Source organism: Tachyglossus aculeatus, unplaced genomic scaffold (assembly GCF_015852505.1).
Source record: "Tachyglossus aculeatus isolate mTacAcu1 unplaced genomic scaffold, mTacAcu1.pri SUPER_34, whole genome shotgun sequence".
Lineage (NCBI taxonomy): Eukaryota > Metazoa > Chordata > Mammalia > Monotremata > Tachyglossidae > Tachyglossus > Tachyglossus aculeatus.
This window is the reverse complement of record NW_024044839.1, coordinates 859561-883097: the sequence shown is the minus strand read 5'-3', so window position 1 is coordinate 883097 and position 23537 is coordinate 859561. Positions and strand designations below refer to the sequence as shown.

The 23537-nt window shown below is 62.8% G+C and overlaps 1 protein-coding gene across 1 annotated transcript in view; it reads right to left on the bottom strand.

The window, feature by feature from the left end:
* Positions 1–23219, bottom strand: part of MYO15B (myosin XVB) — a 28296-nt gene extending 5077 nt beyond the window's left edge. Inside the window, 53 exon segments of the mRNA XM_038741915.1 lie at positions 54–193; positions 275–399; positions 492–603; positions 707–848; positions 962–1080; positions 1186–1304; positions 1422–1497; positions 1673–1732; positions 2461–2573; positions 2962–3146; positions 3235–3369; positions 3479–3668; positions 3771–3875; positions 4081–4159; positions 4381–4641; positions 4775–4881; positions 5124–5255; positions 5693–5771; positions 5859–5935; positions 6135–6226; positions 6515–6676; positions 7024–7096; positions 7471–7649; positions 7869–8104; positions 8355–8450; positions 8611–8741; positions 8917–8974; positions 9190–9261; positions 9658–9698; positions 9819–9828; positions 10144–10231; positions 12252–12415; positions 12651–12777; positions 12917–13041; positions 14005–14050; positions 14140–14264; positions 14499–14576; positions 15720–15845; positions 16289–16420; positions 16530–16625; positions 17006–17129; positions 17288–17346; positions 17460–17573; positions 17684–17845; positions 18407–18470; positions 18752–18855; positions 19208–19304; positions 20317–20391; positions 20551–20648; positions 20730–20829; positions 20894–21003; positions 21228–21293; positions 21384–23219. Coding sequence (XP_038597843.1) covers positions 54–193; positions 275–399; positions 492–603; positions 707–848; positions 962–1080; positions 1186–1304; positions 1422–1497; positions 1673–1732; positions 2461–2573; positions 2962–3146; positions 3235–3369; positions 3479–3668; positions 3771–3875; positions 4081–4159; positions 4381–4641; positions 4775–4881; positions 5124–5255; positions 5693–5771; positions 5859–5935; positions 6135–6226; positions 6515–6676; positions 7024–7096; positions 7471–7649; positions 7869–8104; positions 8355–8450; positions 8611–8741; positions 8917–8974; positions 9190–9261; positions 9658–9698; positions 9819–9828; positions 10144–10231; positions 12252–12415; positions 12651–12777; positions 12917–13041; positions 14005–14050; positions 14140–14264; positions 14499–14576; positions 15720–15845; positions 16289–16420; positions 16530–16625; positions 17006–17129; positions 17288–17346; positions 17460–17573; positions 17684–17845; positions 18407–18470; positions 18752–18855; positions 19208–19304; positions 20317–20391; positions 20551–20648; positions 20730–20829; positions 20894–21003; positions 21228–21293; positions 21384–23219 — 7622 coding nt within the window.
* Between the last annotated feature and the right edge of the window lie 318 nt (positions 23220–23537).

The window sequence follows — 23537 nt, the reverse complement described above, 5'->3', positions numbered from 1 at the left end:
GATGTGACCCTGTCGGGGAGAAGGGTGGCACCGGGAGGGTCTGGGACACTCACGCGGCCTGGCACGCCTGGAAATGGAGCCTGGCAAACTCCTCCATGGTGTAAAGGCTGACGTCGGCGGGCAGGGCCGGGTCCGGGAGCGAGAGGTCAGAGCCAGCCATCTCGGGGTTGCCGCTGGCTACCCGGCTCCGGGGCTGGGGGACACAGGAGACTCGCTGCCGGGGGAGCCCCGAGCGGCTCCCTCGTTTCCCACCCCCACCCTCGCTCCCCTTCACCTTCCTGTCCTGGCTCCTGTTCTCCCGGCCCGCCGGGAGGCTGAGGTAGTCCGGGGCCGCGGCCAGCTGCACCAGGTCGGTCGGGAAAATTCCAGAGCGGCCTCCGAGGGAGCCAAACTGCCAGCCTGCGGGCACAGAGGCCGTGAGCCGTGCCCAGGGGCGCACCCGGGGAGGGCTCGGGTCGAGTTTCTGCAGGGGCGGGGTGAGGGCAGGGCACCTGGCTCCAGCCCGGCCATGGGCAGCAGCTTGATGAGGTCTCCACGATGGAAGCTGAGGAGACTCCGGTCGTCGGTGATGTAGCTGCGCAGGGCGATGACATAGCTGGAGTCCTGGGGGGCGGGAGGGGGCAAATGAAGCGGGGGACGGCTGAGGGGGGGCCCCGCCCCTGGCACCTCCCTGGGGGACCCCATCTCCGGCATCACCGGCCCTTACCTTCCGCAGCTCTTGCAAGAACAGCTCCACGGTGGTCCGGACGGCCCGGGCTCGGGGTGTGTGCAGCACCAGCTGCTCGTTCCGCAGCGACAGCTCCAGGGTGGCATTGTCCCGGGCCTCTACGGCCAGCACCTCGGCGAAGCTGATCACGGGTGCGCCGTCGTGAGTTGGGGTGGCAGCCAGGCCCGATTTCTCCCGTCCTTCCCCCAGGGGAGTTCCACCCGCAGCCCCACCCGCACCCCTGCCCCTCCTCACCTGTAGCTGCAGAGGGTCTTGAGGGGGTCAGCCCGGAAGGCACTGCCTGCCGTAAGTTTGAGAAGCCTCAGACCCCGGTGAGACACTGCCAGGAACTGCACGTCGCTGCCAGTCTCGCCCTGCCGGAGAGTCGAGGACACCGGGGTCAGCGGCCTGGCGGGCACTACTGGTGGTGGTGGGGGGGATATGGGCGAAGTGGTGGGTAGGAGGGCGATGGCACTGACCGAGACGGGGAAAAAGCGAGAGAAGTAATTGGTCCAATTGTCCCGAGCGGCCACCACAATGCGCTTCTTGATGTTGTCGTCAGTGATGGAGCTGGCATCTACGCCCACCTGGAAATCCGCTGTGGGCGGGGAAGGCCCACTCAACTCCTGGTTCCCACCCCGTTGGCTATGCCACCAACACCATACACACACAACACTGCCCGTGCCACACACACCTCCCCACCCGGCCTCAATACCCAGCAGATCCTTCATCTTGTGCCGCTCCTCCCTGGAGATGCGCATGCAGGAGTCAGCGTAGGTGTCACGGAGAATCTACGGCCAAGGCGGGCACATCGAAGGGTGCCCTGGGCCTGAACCCCCGGCCTGCACTCCCACCCTGATGGGCAGAGAACCCCTGGTCCCCTTCCCGGCCTGGGTCTCCCCCTCTCTGCCCTGCCCTCTCTCCCACCAGGCCTGGGTTGGGTCCCCCGCAACCCGGCCCCGACACCTGATCACACAGCAGCTGCAGGCAGTAGGGGTGACTGAAGTTCTCCCGGGGGTAGAAGACCTAGGTCGGCGGGGGGAAAGATGAGATTGCTGGGGCTGGAGGGGCCCAGACCTTCTCGCGCTTAACCACTAGCCACTACTACTACTACTAATAATGATGGTATTTATTAAGCGCTTACTATGTGCAAAGCACTGTTCTAAGCACTGGGGGAGATACAAGCTGATTAGGTTGTCCCACGGGGGGCTCACGGTCTTAATCCCCATTTTACAGATGAGGGAACTGAGGCCCAGAGAAGTTAAGTGACTGTCCCAAAGTCACACAGCTGACAAGTGGCAGAGCCGGGATTTGAAACCATGACCTCTGCCTCCAAAGCCCAGGCTCTTTCCACTGAGCCACGCTGCTTCTCTACTTCTCTACTAACTTTCCCTGGCCCCAGGCCTCAAGAAAGGGTAAGGCCCTGTCGAACCCCAGCAGTCCCTCTGTGGCCCCATTCCCCCAGGTAGGCCAGTCCAGTGCCCCCACACACTGGACTAGTCCATTTCCCACTCAACTAGTCCCCACTGGACTAGTCCACCCTACCCCTGACACCAGACTGTCCATTTCACTACTACTCCTCACACACACATTCTCTCTCTCTCTGTCTCGCTCCACCCCATGACCTCACTGAACTAGTCCAAGCTCTCCATTGTTGAACTGGAAATGAGAGGAGAGCCAGGGGTGTGGGACGTGCCCATCCCAGACTGCCCGGACCACTCCCCTACCCTTCCCTCTCCCCCCAGAGCCCCCACCTCCTTCCGCAGGAACAGCCGCCAGGGAATGCCAGTGTAGGAGAAGCAGACACTGCCCGTGGGGCGGTGCAACTGGGAGCGGCCAGTCTCCTCGGCCATGAGCGTGGCCAGGCCTGGGGGATGAGAGAGCAGGGAGGGGAAGACGCGTCCGGAGGGGAAACGGGAACTCGGGAGCCCCCAACATCCCCGCCTCAAGACGAGAGTGGGAGTCGGGGCCTCGGCCGAGTGAAGAGGTTGTAGGGAAATGGGGGAACGCTCCAAATCCTTCCCTCTGGCACCCTGCCCCTGACATATTTTCTCCTGCCCCCCAAATTCCCAATCCCCAGCCTGCCCTTCCGGGACAGAGGCCCCACCCATGCTGGGAATGCGGAATTCCTGTATCACGTTCTCAGCTCCAAAGTCCACGGCCAGATTGGCTGACCCAGATCAAAAATGATGTCGTGTGTGTGTGTGTGTGTGTGTGTGTGTGTTTTGTGGGGGTGAGGGGGTGGGTGACCTCACCTCTGGAGTCCTCAGTGCGGGAGACGGGGCTCTCGGGTGTGGGCAGAGAAGGAGGAGGAGCTGGGGGAGCCGGGGGAGCCGGTGGGGTCTCCGGGCCGGGCGCGCGCTGGGCAAACAGCTCCAGGAGGGGCCCGTGCTTCTCTTTGATGGATTTGGACAAGAAGGCCCGCTTCTCCGGCTGGGGGCTGGCAGGCCGCTCCCCAGCTGGGCTCCGGGCCCCGGGCTGCAGGGAAACAGAAGGACGGCGATGGGCCCGGCTCAAGGCGGGGGCACCGGGAGCTACCCGAAATGGGTGGGGTGCAGCCTGGCCTTTGACTCACTGCGAGGATGGGGCCGGCACCGTGGATGCCCAGCTTGGCCAGGGCCTCGTCTTTGGGGTCGTTTTTCTTCACGAAGTATTTGAGGGGCCTCCTGCGGAGGGGGTGGCGGTGGAGGGGGCTGGTATTGGTGGGTGCCCCCTAGGCCCCCGGCCCACGCTACCCACCGTCTCCCGGTCCGCGTGCTCCCCACCCCGCACCTGCTGGGCTGCACGGGCACTGGCACGGGCGCCGGGCGGCTCTGGTATAAGCGGATGATGTTGCCGATCTCCCGGCTGGGCTCGGGCCGCTGCTTCTCCACCTTGGCCGCACGGATCACGGGCTGAGGCGGGGCCTTGGGAGGCAGCTGGGGCTTCTTCGCCACGGGCGGGGGAGCCTGAGGAGGAGGCACTGCCAGGCAGGGGAGGAGTGTGGTGAGGGGTGGGCAGGGGGGACGGCCTCAATCGGAGCCCTCGCCCCCAGCCTCCCGGCGTCCCCCCATCCCTCGGCTACCTGGTCTCAGACCTTCCTCTCTGGGCGCCTCCGGGGCCTCCTGCTGAGGAATCGTCACCTTGGGCGGCGGTGGCATGACTTTTGTCACGGGACTGGGCTCCTGACCTGCCCGGGGGCACGGTGGCTTGGAAAAGGGGGCACAGACCTCCCCCGGCCCCTGGCATTCCTCCCTGAGGCCACCTCTCTTAGGGCCCTCCAAACTTCAGCCGGACCCCAGGATCTGTGCCTCCTCAGTGCCCCCACGATGCCCCCGTAGTGCCCCATAATGCAAAGCTCCCAAAGTGCTCCCAGGGCCCCTGGCTGCCCTCACCCATTTTCTGGAAGAATTCCCTTTTCTGCTGGAAACTCCTTGGGAAGGTTCCGATGTCCTCGGGCCTCGCCTGCACCTCCTGATGGAAACAATTAGCCTCTGGGCTCCACGGGGGCAGGGACCAGCCGTCCAAAGCCCCTGAGCACTCCCACCTGCCCCCATCGGCTTCCCTTTCCACTCCCCCCATCCCCCCCACCCCCGAGGCCAGAGGAAGCTGCTGCCCTCAGTGGGTTTGCTCCCAAGGCAGAGAAGCACCACGCCCACCCCCAACCCTTCCTCCATCCCGCGCCCGGCAGCTACCGGCTCTGGGGCCTGGGTCGGTCCTGGGGCCCGTACTGGTTCCGGGGACCGTTCCAGTTCATCCCGGAGGCCTGGGGGACTCTTCCCGTCACTGCCGTCACTGCTGGAAGGCTTGGGTTTGGGAATGATGGGTGGGGGTGAGGCCCGGGAGGATCGGGGGGATCGGTGGGATCGTGGAGTACGGGGCGAGGCCGATCGTGGCAGCTGCTGCTGCTGCTGCCGCCGCTGCTGCTCCTGAGTCAGTGCCAGCACCTGCTGGGCCTGGGGATGGGCAGCGGGGCCATCGCTGAGACCCCTGGTCCCATCTGGCCCTCCAGGGTCTGAGGGCATCCCCTCCCCTCCTTTATCTCAGCCCCCACCACCCACAGCTGCCCCCTTCACTCCTGCCCCTCACCAGGATCATGGCCTGCTGGTTAATGTAACTCTGCTGCTGGACCGCCAGCTGGTGGGCATTCAATGCTTGGGGCGACATCGCCGGCTGCAGCTGGGGCACCATCATCCCTGGTGGGAGACCGCCTTGCCGGGTCAGACTGGACCCCCGTCCCGACCTCTGGCACCTTGGCCAGGATCTGTGGGCCTCTCCTGTTTCCCCCAACTCCTCTCACCTCCCCACACCCACAGCTTCCCCACCGCCCATACTCCCTAAGGCTCCTCTTCTAGCATGGGCCAAGCCCCCCTGTTCCCCAGGATGGCTTTAGGCAGAGATCTGGGAAGTTGAGACCCCGTTAAACCCGCCTACTAACCTGGCATGGTGGGGACCCCGCCCATTGCGGGGACTCCTCCCATCATGGGCACCATGGGCACTGGGGCCTGCATCATGCCTGCCACCATAGGCTGGTATCCTGGCATCTGGTAGGCTGGCATCCCCGGGTAGCCTGGGGGCACAAGGGGGTACTCTGCTGTTTCCTGGGTGGTGCGATCCACTACAGTTCTCCAGGGCCCAGCAGCAGGTGGCCCCCAGCCAGCCCCAGGAGCCCTGCCCCAGCAGAGGCGGAGGTTCAGGCTGGCCTCTCCCACTGGACCCTGGAGTCCCGCCATTCCAGGACCCCTCTCTGTCCCCTCAGGCTAGCTCAGGGGTGCGGCTGGCACCCACATCGGCTCTGGTGGCCGCTTTCTGCATTCTCTTGGCACTAGCCAAGCCCTGGCCCGGCCCCTGAAGGGAGACTGTGGGGAGCATACAGGCAGACCTACGGCCAGAGCCAGTGGGCGGAAACGCTCCCCACTATATCACTCTGGGGCCGGGGGTGGGCAGGGGATGGGCAGGGGGCAGGCAGGGCATGGCCAACCCCACCTCGGTCAGGTCCATACTCACCCATGGGGCTTGCCTGGCCGGGCCCGATGCCCCCACCACCCTTCATGCGGAACTCCAGGGGTTCGGCTCGCTCCAGGTCCTGGGGGAAGAGTGGATCAGAACTCCCCACCCTCCGGCATGGTGAGGGGGCTTGGATGAGAGGGGCTCTGGGGTAGGGGGCACTCACAGAGGGGCCTTGGGACAGCACACCTTCGAAGAGGTTATCCAGGAAACCATCCATGCTCCCTGGGCCCTGGGTGACCCCTGGGGAAAAATGGGGACTGCTTACTTCCCGCATCCCCACCGAGGGCTCCCCGCCTCGGTCTCCCCTCGGCCCACCTGCTCTCCCCCAATTCCCATCAAATTCCCCCAGGCCCTCACTCTCCTCCCGCCGCGGCCCCCACCCAGACTCGGCCCTCCCTGGCGGCTGGGGGCAGGGGTTGGGAAGCTGGAAGGGGCTCACCTGGGTATCCCGTGCCAGGCAGAGTGGGGGCAGACCCCTGGGGCAGAGAAGGGGCCTGAAACCTCGGGGCAGGTGGGATGTTTTCATACATCCTACAAGATGAGCAGTCATGGTGGGGTGGGTGTTACAGCTCAGAGGTGACGGATCCTGGAGGCCTCTGAACCCTCACCCCAGCTGCCCCTGGATGGCCAACAGCCCGGGCCAGGCTCACATCCTCCGGGAAGCCTCCCCGGTGAACCCACCACACATCCACTCCTTCCCCTGCCAATTTTGCCCTGGTGCATTCTTGGCCAGACCAGTGGGTGCTTCTGTCCTCAGTCTGGTTCTCTGATGGGGTCTCGCCCACGGGGCAGTCCCTGGAGGTGGCAGGGGTGGCTCACCCATTTTTGGAGGCTATGGGGTAGCTGTCAGAGGTGGAAGGGTCCCCCAGTGCCTCAGTGATCCCAATCAGGTCCAACACGAAGTCACAGCCAGGCAGGTCCTGCCAGGTGTCCCCAGAGTGCAGAGATACTGACCAGCCCCTGGGGACCTGCTCCATGCCCCTGAACGTCAAGAGGGGAGTCACGGCTGGCATGAAACCTCCATGCCTCCACAACAAGTGTGCATGGGTGCTCTCTCTCTCTCTCTCACACACACACACACACCCATGCGGGTCCACAGAGTATCCCATAAGAGAGGCCTCCTCCCTCCCTCCTTGTCTTCTCCCGTGGGGGTAGGTGAGAGGAACAGGAAGGGAAGAGAAAGCAGAAGATGGCAGGGGGGCAGGGGAGCCAGGCCCCCAAGTCCATTCCCAACACCCCCATTTTGCAACCTTGCCCCACCACCCCCTCATCCACCCCCGGTGGTCTCGACACCCACCCCGACCTCGCCTTCCCAGCCTCCGCCCAACCTGGTCTGCAGAACCCAGCCAGCCCACTGCTCCCCCGTCGTCCATGATTCCACCTCCGCTGAGTACCGCTCCTCTAGGGAGAGGAGAGGGCGGCCCAGGGTCACCGGGGGGGTTTGTGGGTGGTCTAGGGTCACTGTAAGGGGCGGAGAGCAACTGGGGGGCAATAGTGGACCTGGCTAATAAATAATGCAATAATAAATAATTAATAAAGTATTAATTTATAATAAATTAATACTAAATAATCTAATAAATAATGGATAATAAAATTATAATAAATTATAATAATAAATAATACTACAGAGGATGTAGTAGAACTCAGAGAGGGAGGGCAGGGGGATGGAGGGAGGACAGGGAGGGGAAAGTTAGGGCAGAGGAAGTCGGCGGGAGAAGGGACAAGGCCCGGAGGAACGGGGCAAGGCATGGGGAGAGGTGGGCAGGCCTGATTACCGGTGAAGGTAAAGACATCGAGCGCCATTCGCCCTTGCCGCTGCCCAGCTGTCCACTCCAGCTTGGTAGGGGGTTGAGCACGGGTAGCGTCGGGATCCAGCCGGATCTGCTCCAGGGCCCCCAGCAGCTTGTGCTGGCATGTGGCGGCGTAGCCCTCAGGCGCCTGGTCTGACACAAACCTGGGGGCAAAGAGCCAGGCAAGTTTGACCCCTGCCGTCCCCAGGCCCCCGAGGGAATGTGCCTTCTGACCTCCCCTTCTCTGCCCTGACCCCCAGTTGCCCTCTCAGTCACCTCCTGCCTGCCCTGCCACACCCCCACCATGTCTTCTGATACGCCCCCCTCCCGGCTGCCCTGAGGCCCACATCGCCAACCCTCCCGCCCTGGTCGCCCCAGCGTACTTGAGCAGGGGTTTCTGGAGGGTGGGTCCCGGGGGGAAGGCGCTGAGCAGGGCAGTCAGGAAAGCCCACCCTCGCTGGCACTGCTGCGTGTTGGGGTTGTGCCACAGTTGGGCAACCAGCTGGCTCAGGATCTCGCCGCGCAGGTCCGGGTGGCGCTGGCCCTGTTGGGCCACGTAGATGCCCATGACCAGCTCCTGCCAGGGCTGCAGCTCCTCATCTCCCAACAGCCTCAGCAACTGCAACCGCAGGTGACGAGTCAGGGGCACCGGGGGGTTGGGGGGACGGGGGTCTGGCGTGCAGGGGGAGGGGATTTGGCACGAGGACTCCAGGGTCTCGGGGGCATCGGTGTGGTGGCCCCTCCTGCATGTCCTCTCCACCCTCTGCCCAGGGAAGCCCTTCGGCCCGCAACGACCTGGCCCCCCACCCTCCAACCTCTAGCCTGACCCCTCCGCCAGCAGCTGCCAGCCCACCCCTCCGGCCACTCACCACTTTGTTGATCTCCAGAGCCCGCTGGGAGCTCTGCCCCTCCAGCCGGGTCAGGGGTCGGGCCAGGGGCTGCCCGGGGGAGGGTAGGGTTGGCTCCTGGAAAGGAGGGGCCGTCAGTGCCCGGGCAGGGCCCCACATGGGAGACCAGGGAAAGCCCACCCCAAAGGGACCGGAGGGACCAGCGGGGCCCCGGGGGACTCAAAGGGGTTCAGAAGGGCTCGGGCCGGGCAGACAGTTCGGAGGCCGGGGATGGTACCTGGAAATGTGTGGAGACGAAGGAGGAGAAGGGGAACTTGTCAATGTCGGGGGGCAGTGCCAGGGAGACGCGGGCTGGCACTTCAGGGGGCAGGGTCTCTGTGACTCTCCCAGGCACAGCATGCTGGTCGCCTAGAAGGGTGGGCTGTGGGTCAGACACAGGCCCCCTCCGCCCTTGCCCAGTTGGGCACCCTCCTCCTTTCCCGGAAGCTCATTCCAGCCCCAAAGTGCGTACAGAGAGAGAGAGGACACCCTCCACCCCCGCCCCCCCCGAATACACACAGGGGCAGGCTGGCCAGTGACTCACCTTCTGCCCTCCTCAGCAGGGCACCCAGCTCCGCTGGAATCTCCAGACGCCCCAGGTCCTAGGCACAGAGGGGGCCATTGGCCTGGGTCCCAGAGAAGGGGACGAGACCAAATCCCCACCGCCCCCAGGCCCAGGAACTCAAGCGGGACCCATGCCAGCCCACTGGAGAGGGTCCGGGCCTCTCCTGGACACCTCAGCTCGCAATGCCCAGGATGACCCGAGCCTGTTCAGGCCAAGGCCCCAGGGTTTCCGCCGCAACCACTGGCTGCCTACCATTCTCGGACCGGGCACCCACGTCTCTTCCGCTGATGCCCCGTCTCTCTTCCGGCCGCTCCCGTCTCTGGGCTAGGAGAGAGAGGGATTCTGGGACCTTCGCAGGGCTCTTGGGGAAAGGAGTTTCTGAGTCAAGCAGGCTAAGGAGGGAGAGAGGGAGAAGGCCGGGCCCAGCCCCGGCAACCGGCCTCCACCAGGTCTCAGGTGAGGCGGGCAAGAATGGGGAAACCAGAAAGAGCGGGAGACCGGTGGGGTGCACGAGAGATGGGGGATAAGGGGGGAGCAGGGAGTTCGGCAGTGGGCAGAGGGATTAGGGAGACCTGGAGGGACGACTCTCTCCCGGTATCCTGACCCCACCCACCCCGCACCACTCTCCTGGCTCTTCCTGCCACAGTAGCCACCGGCTTGGCACTGCCATCCTCTACCCCCAACCCCCGCCGGCCCCTGGCCATTCCCCAAAGCTCTCACCTGTCCCCGCGGGAGTGTGCCGAGTGTGGCAGTGGGAGCACCTTACAGTGTTAGCGAGGCAAGGGAGGGAAGAGAGGACGGAGCTCAAGGGGCAAAGTCCAGGCTGGGAGGAGCGGGGAGAGGCGGCGGGGATGGGTGGCAGCAGGGTGGCGGGCACTGACCTTTGAGATGCTTTATGGTCCCCACTAGTAGCGTCATGTGGATCAGAGGGGCACGGGCCAGGGCGGAAGGTGTAGGGCAGATAGGTGACCGGGGCGGGACAGCGGCGGGTTCCTGGACACTGGGGGTGTCTGTTGGTCTGCTGCCCCCACCCTACCCCCTGGCAGTGGTCCCACAGCGGGGTTGTTTTTGGTCCCAGAGCAGGCCCCGTTTGGAGGCTGGGGCGATGGGCCCTCAATTCCCTGGGACCAGGAGTTTGGGCAGTGCCCCCCCCCCAGACACACTGCACTGGGTCCCCTCAATCCTGAGTATCCCTGCTGCTCTTACCTGCCGCCATCGCCGTACCAGGGATCGGGTCACCAGCGAGACCATGCCCAGCCATTCCCGTGCCACCCGGCGCTGCCGACAACGCTTCCTGTCAGGGGAGAGCCAGTGTGGGGGCTGTCACCCATCTCCGTTCCCATGCCCCAGCCCCACTTCAGGCCAGGGGGCAGAACTGAGATTTCACAGATCTCAGATTCAGATTCCACAGATTCACGGACTCCACAATTATTAATTACAGATGGGAGACAGAATTACTAAATACAGATGGAAGGGACAGAAATGTGGATAAGAAAGTGTTTAATCAATAGCTGATGTAAAACTCCTCACTCTTGGCTTCAAGGCTGTCCATCACCTCGCCCCCTCCTACCTCACCTCCCTTCTTTCCTTCTCCAGTCCAGCCCGCACCCTCCGCTCCTCTGTCGCTAACCTCCTCACTGTGCCTCGCTCTCACCTGTCCCGCTGTCAACCCCCAGCCCACGTTCTCCCCCTGGCCTGGAATGCTCTCCCTCCGCGCATCCGCCAAGCTCGCTCTCTTCCTCCCTTCAAGGCCCTATTGAGAGCTCACCTCCTCCAGGAGGCCTTCCCACACTGAGCCCCCTCCTTCCTCTCCCCCTCCTCCCCCTCTCCATCCCCCTGCCTTATCTCCTTCTCTTCCCCATAGCACCTGTAAATATGTTTGTCCAGATTTATTACTCTATTTATTTTACTTGTACATATTTACCATTCTATTTATTTTATTTTGTTAATATGTTTTGTTTTGTTGTCTGTCTCCCCCTTCTAGACTGTGAGCCTGCTGTTGGGTAGGGACTGTCTCTATATTTTGCCAACTTGGACTTCCCAAGCACTTCATACAGTGCTCTGCACACAGTAAGCGCTCAATAAATATGATTGAATGAATGAATGAATGAATGTCCTGCCACCAGATCATCTGTGCATGGATGTCCTGTTGGCACTTCAAGCTCCAAAGGTCCAAAACCCATCTCATCTTCCCTCCCCACTACTTTTCCATCACTGAAGGCAATACCACCATCCTCCCCATCTCACGAGCCCACAAACTTGGCATTTATCCTTGTCCCTTCTCTCTCATTCCACCCGCATATGCGGTCAGTCACCGAATCCTGTCGGCTCCACCCCTTCCCAACATCTTCAGAATCTGCCTCTTCCTCTCCATCCAATCTGAGGCCACGATGGGTCCAGCCCTCTTCAGAGCCCGAGTGGGCAGCCTCCTTACTGACCTCCCTGTCTCTAGCCAGTCTCTCCCCTGTCCGGTCCATGCCTCGCTCTGCTGCCTGGATTATTTTTCTAAAGCGTCGTTCTGCGCACGTCTCCTTTCTCCTCAAAAACCTCTTCTGAGTGCCCGTCCACCTCTCCGGTAAACAGAAATTCCTCACTGTCGGCTATAAGAGTTGGCTTTCTCCCAAGTTTTCACTGTCCTTTCTCTCTCTTCCACTTCACTCCTCTCTGTGCCTCCTCTTATCTCTGACAACCGGTCTCTGGCTCCCTCCCCCTTCACATCCAGCAAACCACTGTTCTCCTTTTTCTTCAAGGCCCTTCTGCAATTGTCTCTCCTCCGGGAGGCCTTCCCTGATGAATCTTTTAGCTCTGCACCTTATATCCCTCACCTGCCGCTGCAGCACTTCCGAACCACCTAAGCAACTTGTGAACTCTCAACCTCTGGTTACTGAAACACTAAGTCCTGCACGCACCCCTCGTTCCTTCTTCCTCCTGTATAAATTCATTTTGGATCTGCTCCCCGCCACCCCCAACTAACTTGCCAGCTTCCTGGGGGCATGGGAATCATGTCTTCTAACGCTCTTCCAAGCGGTCAGTACAGCGCTCAGTTCCTCGAGAGCAGGAATTGTGTCTACAAACTACTATACTCCCCGAAGCACTCAGTACAGTGTCTGCACACAGGAGGTGCTCAGTATATACTGATGGATAGACTGACGAGTGCTGATGTGGGAGTTGGGAGGGCATGACCTGGGGAGGTGGAAAGAAATTAGGGAAGCTCCCTGCCCCATCCTCAGCCCCTCAGAAGAGCAGGCTACTCAGTGGCACGGACCCCCCTCTGCCCAGCTCCCATCCCGGGCCCCGGCTTCAACCCCGTTGACCTGGCCTGTAGCCCCCGGACGTGGGCTTGGACACAGGGCAGGAGGCGGAGGCGCTGGTGGGCGAGGCAGGCCCGGAGGTCCTGCTGCAGGGTGAGCAGTGCCTGTGCCCGCTGCTGGGCACAGCTCTGCTCCAGCTGCTGCCAGCCTGGCACCTGCAGCAGCACCTGGAGGGAGAAGGATGCGGTGGCCAGTCCCTTCCTTGACCCTCACCCCCACATCACTCCCCTAGGCTGCCTAGTCCGACCTTCAACCCTTCCCAAGCCCCCCGGCTCCCTCCCCAACACTCCCCAAAGCCTCCAGCTTCCCCCAAACTCTTCCCCAAGTCCCCAGCTCCCTCCTTAGGCCCCTCTCCAACCCCTGGCTGTTTCCCAAGCCCCAGACCCTCCCCAGCCTTGACACCTTGGTGACACCCAGATGGCAGAGGGGAGAGCCGGCCCCCAGCACCCGGTTCAGCAGAGCCCCACACTCATCGCGCTCCTCCTTCTCCTCCTCCTTGGAACCCCTCGGGGGGCCCAGTGCCCGGAACCTGACACCCGGGGAGGGAGATGAGAATGATGCCAGCCCTGTCCCCCAGCTGCCCCTCTCTACCACACCGTCCTTCCCCACTGCCCCCCGCCCAGCCTCCTCCTCCTCACCGGCCTGCTGTCCCAACCCCGGGCTGGTACCGGCTCAGGAAGGGCCGAAAGGGGATGCGGACCGGGAAGTTGGCACCGCGGGTGCTCAGAGCCTCCAGGATGCCCCCATGGCGGAGTTGGCGGGCCACATGTCCCACGTCAAAGATGTTAGGGAGCTGTGGGAGGAGGTGGTGGGGAGAGGCAGGTGGGATTGGGGAAGGGGCGGGGGACGGGCAGGACCCTGGGAGAGGCTCTGGGACCGGGGGCTCTGGGGGGAGGAGACCTGAGATAATAATAATAATGATGATGGCATTTATTAAGCACTTACTATGTGCAAAGCACTGTTCGAAGCACTGGGGAGGTTACAAGGTGATCAGGTTGTCCCACGGGGGGCTCACAGTCTTAATCCCCATTTTACAGATGAGGTAACTGAGGCCCGGAGAAGTTAAGTGGCTTGCCCAGTCACACAGCTGACAAGTGGCGGAGCCAGGATTTGAACCCATGACCTCTGACTCCAAAGCCCGTGCTCTTCCTACTGAGCCATGCTGCTAGGGGCAGAGGGACCGGAGGGAGCCAAGGAAAGGAGCAGAGGCCCGGGGAACTGGCCCATCAATCAACTGAATGTTGAGCACTGTGTAGAGAGCACGGCACCGAGCAAGCACTCCGGAGAGTGCAACTGCAGCAGGACACCCATACCCTGACCTCAAGGAGCTCTCCCTGGAAAGTAAGGGGACGGACAGGGGCTGACTACCCTGTTTACAGATGGCAGGAGCAGGAGGAAGAACAATCAGGGCAAACCAGGGCAGGGAGCCAAAGTGTCGGGATGAAACACCCAAATAAAGAGAGGAGTATGCGACGGTGCCCACAGGTGGGCTTAGGAGAGCAGGGGAGGGTAATGCATCCAATAGATATGACACTGATTGACCGACTGGTTGACCGATTGATGGACTGTTGGGGGGCTCAGGTTGGGGGTGACAGGAGGGGCTGAGTGAGGGCAGGAGGCTTGGGGTCATGGGACCGGGGGTGCTGGGGTGGGCTCAGTCCTGCCCCGGCTCAGTTGCCCATTCAGACCCCACTCAGGAAGAGCCTGGAGCTCCCAGGGAGGGGAATTGGTTGGGGAGGGGAGGGGTGTTCCTCACCTTCCTGGGGTTGGGGCTGAGGCAGCGGATGAAGCTGACGGGACTCCTGGTGGCAGAGGGGTAGGAAACGTCAGGGGAGTGGGTCCCGTGCCCAGGGCCTCACCCCTCCAACCCTGCCTCGCGCCCAGGACCCACCTGGCCAGCCAGGCCACCAGCCCCTGTAGGGACTCCCGGAAGCGTGAAGTCAGGGGCCGGGCCGGGCTAGTCCGGCCGAGGGAGCCCAGTGGGGTCCTAGGCTTCTGGAACAGGCGGCCCACCAGCTGAGAGGGAGGGGGCAGGGGGAGAGCAGCGGGCAGCGGAGCCCTTTGCCGGGCCCGGGGGCGGCTCCCTCCAGGCCTTTCGGCGTCCGATCCCCTGGAGACCATCCTCGCCAGGCCCGCTCTGTGCCCCCTTCTCAAGCACCTGACAGTGCCAGGGGCAGAGGATCCTAGGGCTCAAGGGAGCAGGCCCGTGCCCTGCAGGAGTGGGCAGGGGGAGGGGAAGGGGCCCGGTACCTGCTTTCGGCTGTGACTCAACAGCTCTAGGATGGCGGAGTCCAGCTGGTCCCGGTTCTTAACCAGAAATTTACAAACCTGCCAGAGATACCATCCCGTCGGGGCTGGGGGCTCTGTCCCCTTCTTACACTACCCCCTGCACACCTCGGGGCAGTGTGGCCCACCAGAAAGGACCCAGGTCTGGGAGTTCTGGTCCCAGCTCCACCTCAGACCTGCTGTGCGAGCTGTGTGACTTTGGGCAAGCCACTTCACTTCTCTGTACCTCAGTTACCTCATCTGTAAAATGGGGATTAAGACTGTGAGCCCCACATGGGACAATCTCATTACCTTGTGTCTACTCCCTTGCTTAGAACAGTGCTTGGCACATAGTAAGTGCCTAACAAATGCCACCGTTAATAATAATAATAATAATTAAGTGCTTACTATGTGCCAAGGACTGTTCTAAGCGCTGGGGAGGTTACAAGGTGATCAGGTTGTCCCGCGGGGGGCTCACAGTCTTAATCCCCATTTTACAGATGAGGTAACTGAGGCACAGAGAAGTTAAGTGGTTTGCCCAAAGTCACACAGCTGACAACTGGCGGAGCCGACATTTGAACCCATGACCTCTGACTCCAAAGCCCATGCTCTTTGCATTGAGCCACGCTGCTTCTCTAACCGTTAGTAACCATCCCTCTCTAGGGCCCCTCGGTTTTCTTCTCTGTAAAATGGGAATAGGATCCCTGCTCTCCCTTCCTCGTAGGAACACTGAGGGAAAAATTAAAGCCCCTGAAAAGCAGAGGGGTTCCTCCCTCTGCAAATACCTCCCCACCATGCCACCCCATTTCTGCCCTCCAAACTCTGGCCCCCTCCCCACCACTCTTTGCTCCAGAGATTCCCTCCCCTCCCCACGGCCCGGTCCCGGCCTGGGCTGCGGCCGGAGGTGAGCGGGCTTGCGTCGGTCCTTTTCTGTGCCCATCTTTGTGACCGCCTTGCCCCTGCCCTGGCCGAGTCCCTTCTTCTGGGGCTCTGCACCCTCCATTGGCCACCAGTGTGCATGGCCGGCTTGGAATGGGGGCTACCACTCCCCAGTTCGTCCCACCCAAGGAGCACTGAGAGTGCAGTCCCACCCACGAGCCGGTCCCCCACGGGCCCCCGGGAGACAAGGAAGGAGAGACAGGAGTGTGCGCTGGGGAGTGGGGAAGCCGTAGACTTAGGGGGCAAGTTGGGGGCTGGCAGGGGCACCTGGTAGGTGACGGGCCCGGCGTAATGCTGCACAGTGAAGGCTGGCAGGGGCCCTTGGGGTTTGCTGTAGTGGGGGTTGTCACCATGGTGATAGTGACACTTGTGGAGGAAGGTGTGGTCAGTGGCCTGATAAGAGAAATCCACGGGCACGGATTTGTGGGCGTGCGTATGCCCGCAGGCCCGCGCACACACGTGCACAAAGCCATGCCCGGAATCATGCCAATCCGGGCCATTCATTCCGTAGTAATTGAACCTGGCTCCCTCAGGCTCCCCCAAAGCCCAAGGCTGGTGCCAGGGCCATGCCAGGCAAAGGCTCAGCAGGGCAGACTGAGTGTGGATGGCTCCCCAGCCTGGTCCTGGGACTGCTGCCCTCTGAGCCAGCCCTAACTGGGACAAGACAGAGCTCTCTATGGAAACTGCCCACTCCTCCAGGGAGTGCCAAGGGGTAAGGCACAATGCCCTCAACCCAAATCCCAGGGCTGTTGGCCCCCAAAACCTAGTTGAGCTCAGACTCCTCCTCTCCGCCCCGGGGATCCACTCCCTCTTCCCCTTCCCCCTGCTCCAACCACCTGGGCCAGCAGGGTCTGCGCTTCCAGGACTGGCAGGATCCCGTAGGGGTGGGCACAGAGCAATTCCACACACATGTCTCTGGGAGCCTGGGAGCTGGCCACCCAGGGCAGCTGTTCTCGCCGACACTCCTCCTAGGGCAGGACCTCCATCAGACCACTGGGCCATGCTCTGCCCTGTCACCAGCCTCTTTGGGGGCCCCCCACCCTCTGCCATGCCTGGTGCCCAGCCCAGTGCCCACACCTCTTCCTGCGCCAGTAGCCTCTGGCTGAGGAACACTTGCAGCCGCTCATTAGCCAGATTGATGCAGAGTTGCTCCAAGCTGTTCACGCCAAGATCCTGAGGGCACACCGGAGGAGGGCACAAGGGGGGCACCCTCCCCTCCAGGAAAGACCGGAGCACCGAGCACCCACCTCCCCTCTCCTGCCCCCATGACCCTAGGGAGAGGGAGCAGGTTCCATGGCCCGGTGCCCTCCCCGAGGGAGATAACGCCCCTGCCTCCGGCACTCGCAGCGTCCAACTTGTACTTCCCAAGCGCTTAGTCCAGTGCTCTGCACACAGTAAGTGCTCAATAAATTCGATTGATTGATTGATAGATCAAACATCATGATGTGAGCGCTGCCCCCCCTCCAAGCGCCCCCATGGCTCTCGACAACCTCCCGGGTGCCACTCCCACTTCCACCCCCAGCCCTAACACCCCGGGGGGCATGGGGGGCAACCTCAAAGCCATAGATGTCAACTATGCCCACGGCCAGGCCTGGCTCTAGGGGCTTCAGCCTCTCGTTGGTCCTCAGCAGCAGCCAGTCGAAGAGCCGGGAATACAGAGCCCTGGCCAGGGCATCCCTGGGGGATGAAGGGGAGAGGCGGGGGCAGCGGGGGCCCAACCCAAGGCTGCAGTCAAAACTAGGAATACGGAGCCTCAGCCGAGGCATCTCTGGACCTGGAGCAAGAGAAGCAGAGGGCGGCAGGGGCCCAGCCCCAGACCCCAGTCCCCAGCTTACCTGGCATCTGTGGCACCTTCTACGGGCAGAGGCCGGGTCACCTGGCCATAGGGCGTGTCCTGGCAGCATGGAGAGGAGAGAACATCAGTCCAGGTGTTCGGGAGCAGCTCCAGGCTGGCAGTGTGCCCTGCTCCGTCCTCCTTCACTCCCCTCTCACCCTGCCCTGACGCACCACGACCCTCTGTGTGATGGCATTCTCCAGTGGCCCCGCAGGCACCCCGAGCAGCCGGGCGGCTGTGTGGATCTCTGCCAGGCTGGACACCCGTGCCTCTTCCTGCAACTCCCTCTGCAGGCACAGATGGAAGGGTGGGGAGAAGAGGGGTGAGGGCTGGGGGAAGCGGGTTGGGGGGGGAAGGGGCTGACTGCCCTGCCCCCCGCCCACAGCCCCTGGCCCACCTCAGAGGAGGAGAAGCAGATGTTGCCCAGCTGCAGGAGGGCGGCCAGCATGGCCCAGATCTCGCCCAGCTGGTCAGGGGCCAGGCCCAGGGTTTGGAGGGCTCCCACCAGCCCCTCAAAGTCCTGGTCTTCTTCCTTGTCTGGCAGCAGGCAGGCCCCACCCTGCCCAGCACACGGGAGTGGAGGGAGGAGGCCTGGCCCTGACAGAGGGTGGACCAGGGCACCCCTCCCCACGCCCCTCCGTGCCCCCAGCCCCCTCACTCCCCAACCCTGTCGGGTGGTCCCCTGGCCGCACCTGGTTCAGATAATGGCAGGTCTCCGGCCCCTGCAGGCCCAGCTGCTCCAGGGCCCGGGAGTCCAGCCCGGCCAGCAGCTCATAGAAGACATGGAAACTGCGCTCCCCTGGGGCCTCGGGGGAAAATGGGGAGGTTGCAGAGTTGGGGCTACCTCCCCCCTGACCTTCCCCAGCACCGTGGTCTGGAGCTTGGGGGAGAGGGGATGGACAGCCCAGGGTCAGCAGGGAGAAGGGAGGGGGCCACAGCGGGAAAAGAACAAGTGTAGGGGGAGGCTCAAGGCCGGGCCGCCCAAGGCATCAGACAACCAGGAAAACCTAGGAGTAGAGAAGTCCCAGGACTAAAAGGGGAAGTTCCGGGAGTAGAGGGAAAATCCCAGGAGTACAGAAGTCCCAGGAATCCCAACAGGCAAGTGGGGGAAGCATCTCACCTGAAACACGACCCGCGATGTCTCCAGGAGATAGTGGGAGATGGAGGCCCCCACCACAACCTCCCTGCAGGGCAACAGAGCTGTGCCAGGGCAGGGGAACACTGGCATGACTTGGTCCAGGCACAGGAGGGTAGCCTGGGACCCCGGAGTCCCGGCCAGCTCTGGTCTGAGGGAGGGGAGTAAGGGGGTCCAGGTTGCAGAGCACAATGGACGAGAGGCCGGGACTGTTGGGGAACCAGGACCATTTGTGCCCAATACCCCATTGCAGACAATGCCTGAAGAAGCAGCTGTATCCATGGGAGTGCCCCCTACCTCCCACCCCCCACCCCCGGCAGCCAAACTCACCCCTGCAGGTGAAGGTGCAGAACGTGACCAAAACGGCTGGCATTGGCATTGAGCCCCGTCTTGGCATGGCCAAAGCTGTTCATCACAGGCAGCACCCCGCCAGGCTGGGGGAGGGCACAGGGTAGGAAAGGCATCTCATTGAAACCAGAGGGGCAGGCTGGGTCCTTATCCTAATCAATGTCCTAATCACCTTGCCCCCTCCTACCTCACCTTTCTACTCTTCTATTGAAACCCAACCAGCACATTTCCCTCCTCTAAAGCCGACCTTTTCACTGTACCTCGATCTCATCTTTCTCACCCCGACCTCACGCTTGGGGCTCCGTGTACAGTAGATTATTACAGTAGATTATTACTGTGTACAGTAATTATTGAGCCCCTGCTCAATACGATTGAATGAATGAATGATTACAACTGATGGACTGATTGGCCCACTCTGAGACCCCTTTTGCTCCTCACCTGGCATGCCTTGGCTTCCTCTGATCCCAAGCTCCGCCTGGTCAGAAACCGCACAATCTCTCTGGCCACCTCGGTCTTCCCTGAGCCACTGGGCCCACTGGGAAAGAAAATATTAAGCTTGTTACAGTCTCTCTTGAGCACTCACTCAGTGCTACACACTGAGATAGAAAAGGTTAATCGGGTCAGACACTTGTCTCATCCCCCATAGGCCTTCCAGCTAAGAGGAAGAAAGAGCGATGACCTTACCCCCGTTTTGAAGAGAGGGAAAGAGAGGCCCAGAGAGGCCAAGTGAATTGCCCAAGGTCACTCAGCAGGCCAGGGACAGAGCCAGGACTAGATCCCAGGTGTCCTCATTCCCAGCCCCGCATTCTATCCATTCATTCACTCATTCATTCAATTGTATTTATTGAGCTCTTACTGTGTGCAGAGCACTGTACTAAGCGCTTGGGAAGTACAAACCGGCAACATATAGAGACGGTCCCTACCCAGCAACGGGCTCACAGTCTAGAAGGGGGGAGACAGACAACAACAAAACCAAACAGGTAGACAGGTGTCAATACTATTAGAATAAATAGAATTATAGCTGTATCCACATCATTAATAAAATAAATGTAGTAAATATGTGCAAATAAAGTAGAGTAATAAATATGTAGAAATATATACAAGTGCTGTGGGGAGGGGAAGGGGGTAGGGCAGAGGGAGGGAGGGGGGTGAAGGGGAGGGGAGAAGGAGGAGGGGAGGAAAAAGGGGGGTGCTCAGTCTCTTTCCACTAAACTCTGCTATGGGCAAGGCCAGAGGAGAGGGCCATCAGCCTTGGAGACTGTGCCAGGGAGTCTTTGGGCACATAATTGGCATGAGGAGGCAGTGCCAGGGTGCTGAGCCGAGGTGAGCAGGTGAACTACCGGCTCAGTCTCTGGTACAGTGGCACCGTCGCCAGGCCAGCAATGGGCCTGCTGCCAACCCATAGAAGAACAGCCAGTGAACAGGACCGCTCCCCAGCCCTACACCTCAGTCAATTCTCCCACCCTAGACCACACTGCTCCCACCCCCAGGCCCCAGTGCTCACTTTCTTGGTGGCCAAGGGGAGAAGGGGAGACCCGGGACTCTACCTGATTAGGATACAAGACTCCTGTCCGGAGTGCTGGGCCAGGGCACACGCCGACTCCGCCACAGCAAAGATGCGTCTGCGGGCAGGAGTGGGTGAGAGGAACCCGGGGTGGGTCTGAGGGCAGGATGGGTGGAGAAAGGGAAGGCCTGGGCTCTACTTCACCCCCATACCCACCCAGGGCTGAGGGTCCGACCCCCCGGAAGGAGGGCCACCAACAGGCGGGGTATCCACATACGGGACAGCATCGGGGGATGCTCCTGGGTGGGGTGCCACCGTCTCGGCTGGCAGGGTCTGGTAGGGGTTCATGGACAGCAGGAGGGGGCCCACTGAGATCTGTGGAGAGAGTAGGCTTCTCACTGGGCCACAGGGCACGAGGGCAGAGGGTGTGGGGAGGGGAGATTTTGAAGGAACTACACACCCCGCTGGATCTGCCCGGGTCTCCCCAAGATCCCACGTGTCCGAGGCCTTCTCCTTGGTGGTGGCGGAAGGGTGACCCCAGGGTCCGGGGCGGGAACTACCCGGGGCCCAGAGGGCACTGAACAGCGGCAGATGGGGTTTGTTGGCTTCCTGGGCTTTACCCCGGGCCAGGGGAGTGGCGGGCACTGGCTGGGGAGGCGGCCACACGTACGTGGAGGCGGCGGCAGTGGAACCGTCTCTTGAGGCAGAGCTGCACGGCACTCTCGCACACCTCGCTGCGGGGGGTTTGGGGTCAGGCAGCCACAGGACCGTCACGGGCGCCTTGGGACCCCCGGTCCCCAGCATAAACAGGGGCAAAGGGGTTGGTCGTGGCAAAGTCGCCCCAGGCGCCGGGGTCTTCCCACAGGCCACACTCAGCCCAGGGCTGTGCTCAGCCACGTGCCCGCCCACGTGCCCTCCGACGCTAGCACGAGGCCGCAAGCCCCTGCCCTGCACTCACTCGAGGCAGGTCAGGTCCTCCAGCTCCTCCAGGCCCTCCCTGCGGCTCCTGCCCGGCCTGCCCTGGGGAGAGAGGAGGGGGGCGGGCAGCTCGGAGGGGACCCCAATGGTTGGGGGGAATCCCCGGGGCCCCCCCTCCGCATGTGTGCGCACCTCCAGCTCCAGCGCCGCTTCGGCCTCGTCCTCTGTCTCCCAGAGTTCCCCGGGGCTCTGGCTGGGCCCGGCCTGCCTCCCCGCTGGCCTCCCCAGCCTTAGCTGGCCCACACAGCCCGTCTCCAGGCGGAGGCGAGGGAGCAGCATGGCGCGACCAGGCCCAGGGTCTGTGTCGGGGAGGGGTCTCTGTGCCCAGTGAACGGCCCCAGCCCCGGGCCCATCCGGCCCTTTGCTGCCGGTCGAGTGGCCCCCGCCGTCCAGCCACGGGAGTTGGCCGCGTGCCCTCTCCGGTCCTGCCCCCTCCAATCCTGTCGCCACCGCCTTCCCGAGCACCCCTGGGGGCGGTCCGGCCCTGCCGCCCTCCCGCGCCCTGTCCGGCCGCTGGACCGTGGGCAGCACGACGGCGAACTTGGGGTCGCCCCCCGAGGGTCCGTCCGTGGCGGCTGGCTGAGGCGGCGGCAGAGGCAGGGAGGAGGTCGGGTGGCCGGGGTCCTTGGTGGTGGCCCAGCACCCGCCGGAGAGCCTGGCCGGTCCGGCCGTCGTCAGGGCCAGGAGGTGCCGTGGGCCCGGCCGCCGGACCTCGCTCGGCCGCTGGACCTCACGGGCCCCGAGCCTCGTCAGGAGCCAGCTGGTGAGGCCCAGGGCCCGGACCGCCCGCAGGAACCGCTCCTTCAGCCCGACACGTGAAGGGGCGGCGGGGCTGGGCTCGGTTCTGGGTTCGGGGTTGCGGCCTGGCCTTCTCTGCCGGAGCCTCCGGATGGCCAAGAGGGCCATTAATCGAGGAGCAAGCCGGGGCTCGGGCCCCTCTGGCCTGGGTTGGGAGCAAGGACCAGCTCCCTGCTCCGGGCCACGGGGCTCCAGGGCCTGGGCTCCTCCGCTCCCTCCCCCGGTCCCTCCCAGCTGGACACCACCACCCTCCCGGCTCTCCCCATCTGAGGCGTCTCGGCGGTGGCCGCTCCTTCCCCAGGCCTCGGGGGGCTCGCCCTCCCCTCGGCTGCCCAATCCCCCCATTGCCTGGCCGGTGTCCACAGACTCACCCGTGGCCTCGCCTACCCTGTCACCACGTGTTTCCCGCTCACCTGTCTGGGGTCCAGCCGTGCTTGGCCCCGGCCCCACATCTTCCAGGATCCCCGCCTCGGCCTCACCCCCCGCCCTCCCCAGCCACCCCGGCGGCTGTGGAGTTGAGGCCTGAGCTCGGCCCTCCCAGCTGCTGCTGCTGCTGCTGCTGATGGTCACCCGCCCCTGCAGCCGTCCTGGCTCCCGTTCGGCTCCCCCAGTTGTGGGGCGGGGGTCGTGGTGGCTGTGCCCACGGCAGAGCGCTGCCTCAGGGTGGGCTGGCCGCGGTCCCGCACTTTGCCTCCTCGCTGCCTCAGCCCTGCTGCGGCCCATCTCGCCGCTCCCCGGCCAAACCCAGGACGGCACCCCCTCCCTACACCTCACCCCTCGGGGGTCTGCGCACTCACCGGGCACCTGCCGGACCCCCCCCACACATCCCAGGCCGGGGCTCAGCAACAACGGATGGCAGTTCCGGCCCTGACCCAGCCCTGACCCCGCATCACCAAGCACAGCGCCGGTGGCAGCTGCCAACCGGGCCTGCCAGGAAAGAGGAGCCGCCTCGCGCCACACAGAGCCCAGGAGGGAAGGGAGGAGCAGTACCCGGCCTGCTGACAGCCAGGAGTGGGCCGTGGGCCAGCGCCAGCCCTCTGTCCTTCCCCACCGCAGCCCAGACTTGGGGGCATCAACCAGGCAGTAGCGGCCCACAGGGGCCCCGTCCTCCGCCCCTTCCTGAAATGGCCTCCCCCTCAGGCTCAGGGCCGGAGTAAAGGGGCACCTCATCTCTTGTTTTGATGTCTGTCTCCCCCCTTCTAGACTGCGAGCCCCTTGTGGGCAGGGATTGTCTCTGTTGCTGAATTGTACTTTCCAAGCGCTTAGTACAGTGCACACTAAATCCGATTGATTGAATGAATGAATCTCCACCTTCTGGAGGGGAACGAGGCCCAGAAAGGCAAAGGGAATCGAGGAAGGTCTCAGCGGAGACTACCACCTGGGACTCTGTACCTCCAGCCCTGTGCCCCTACTCCTAGAGTGCGCTGCCAGACTCTACAATTACGGTATTTGTTAAGCACTTGCTATGTGCCGGGCACTGTACTAAGT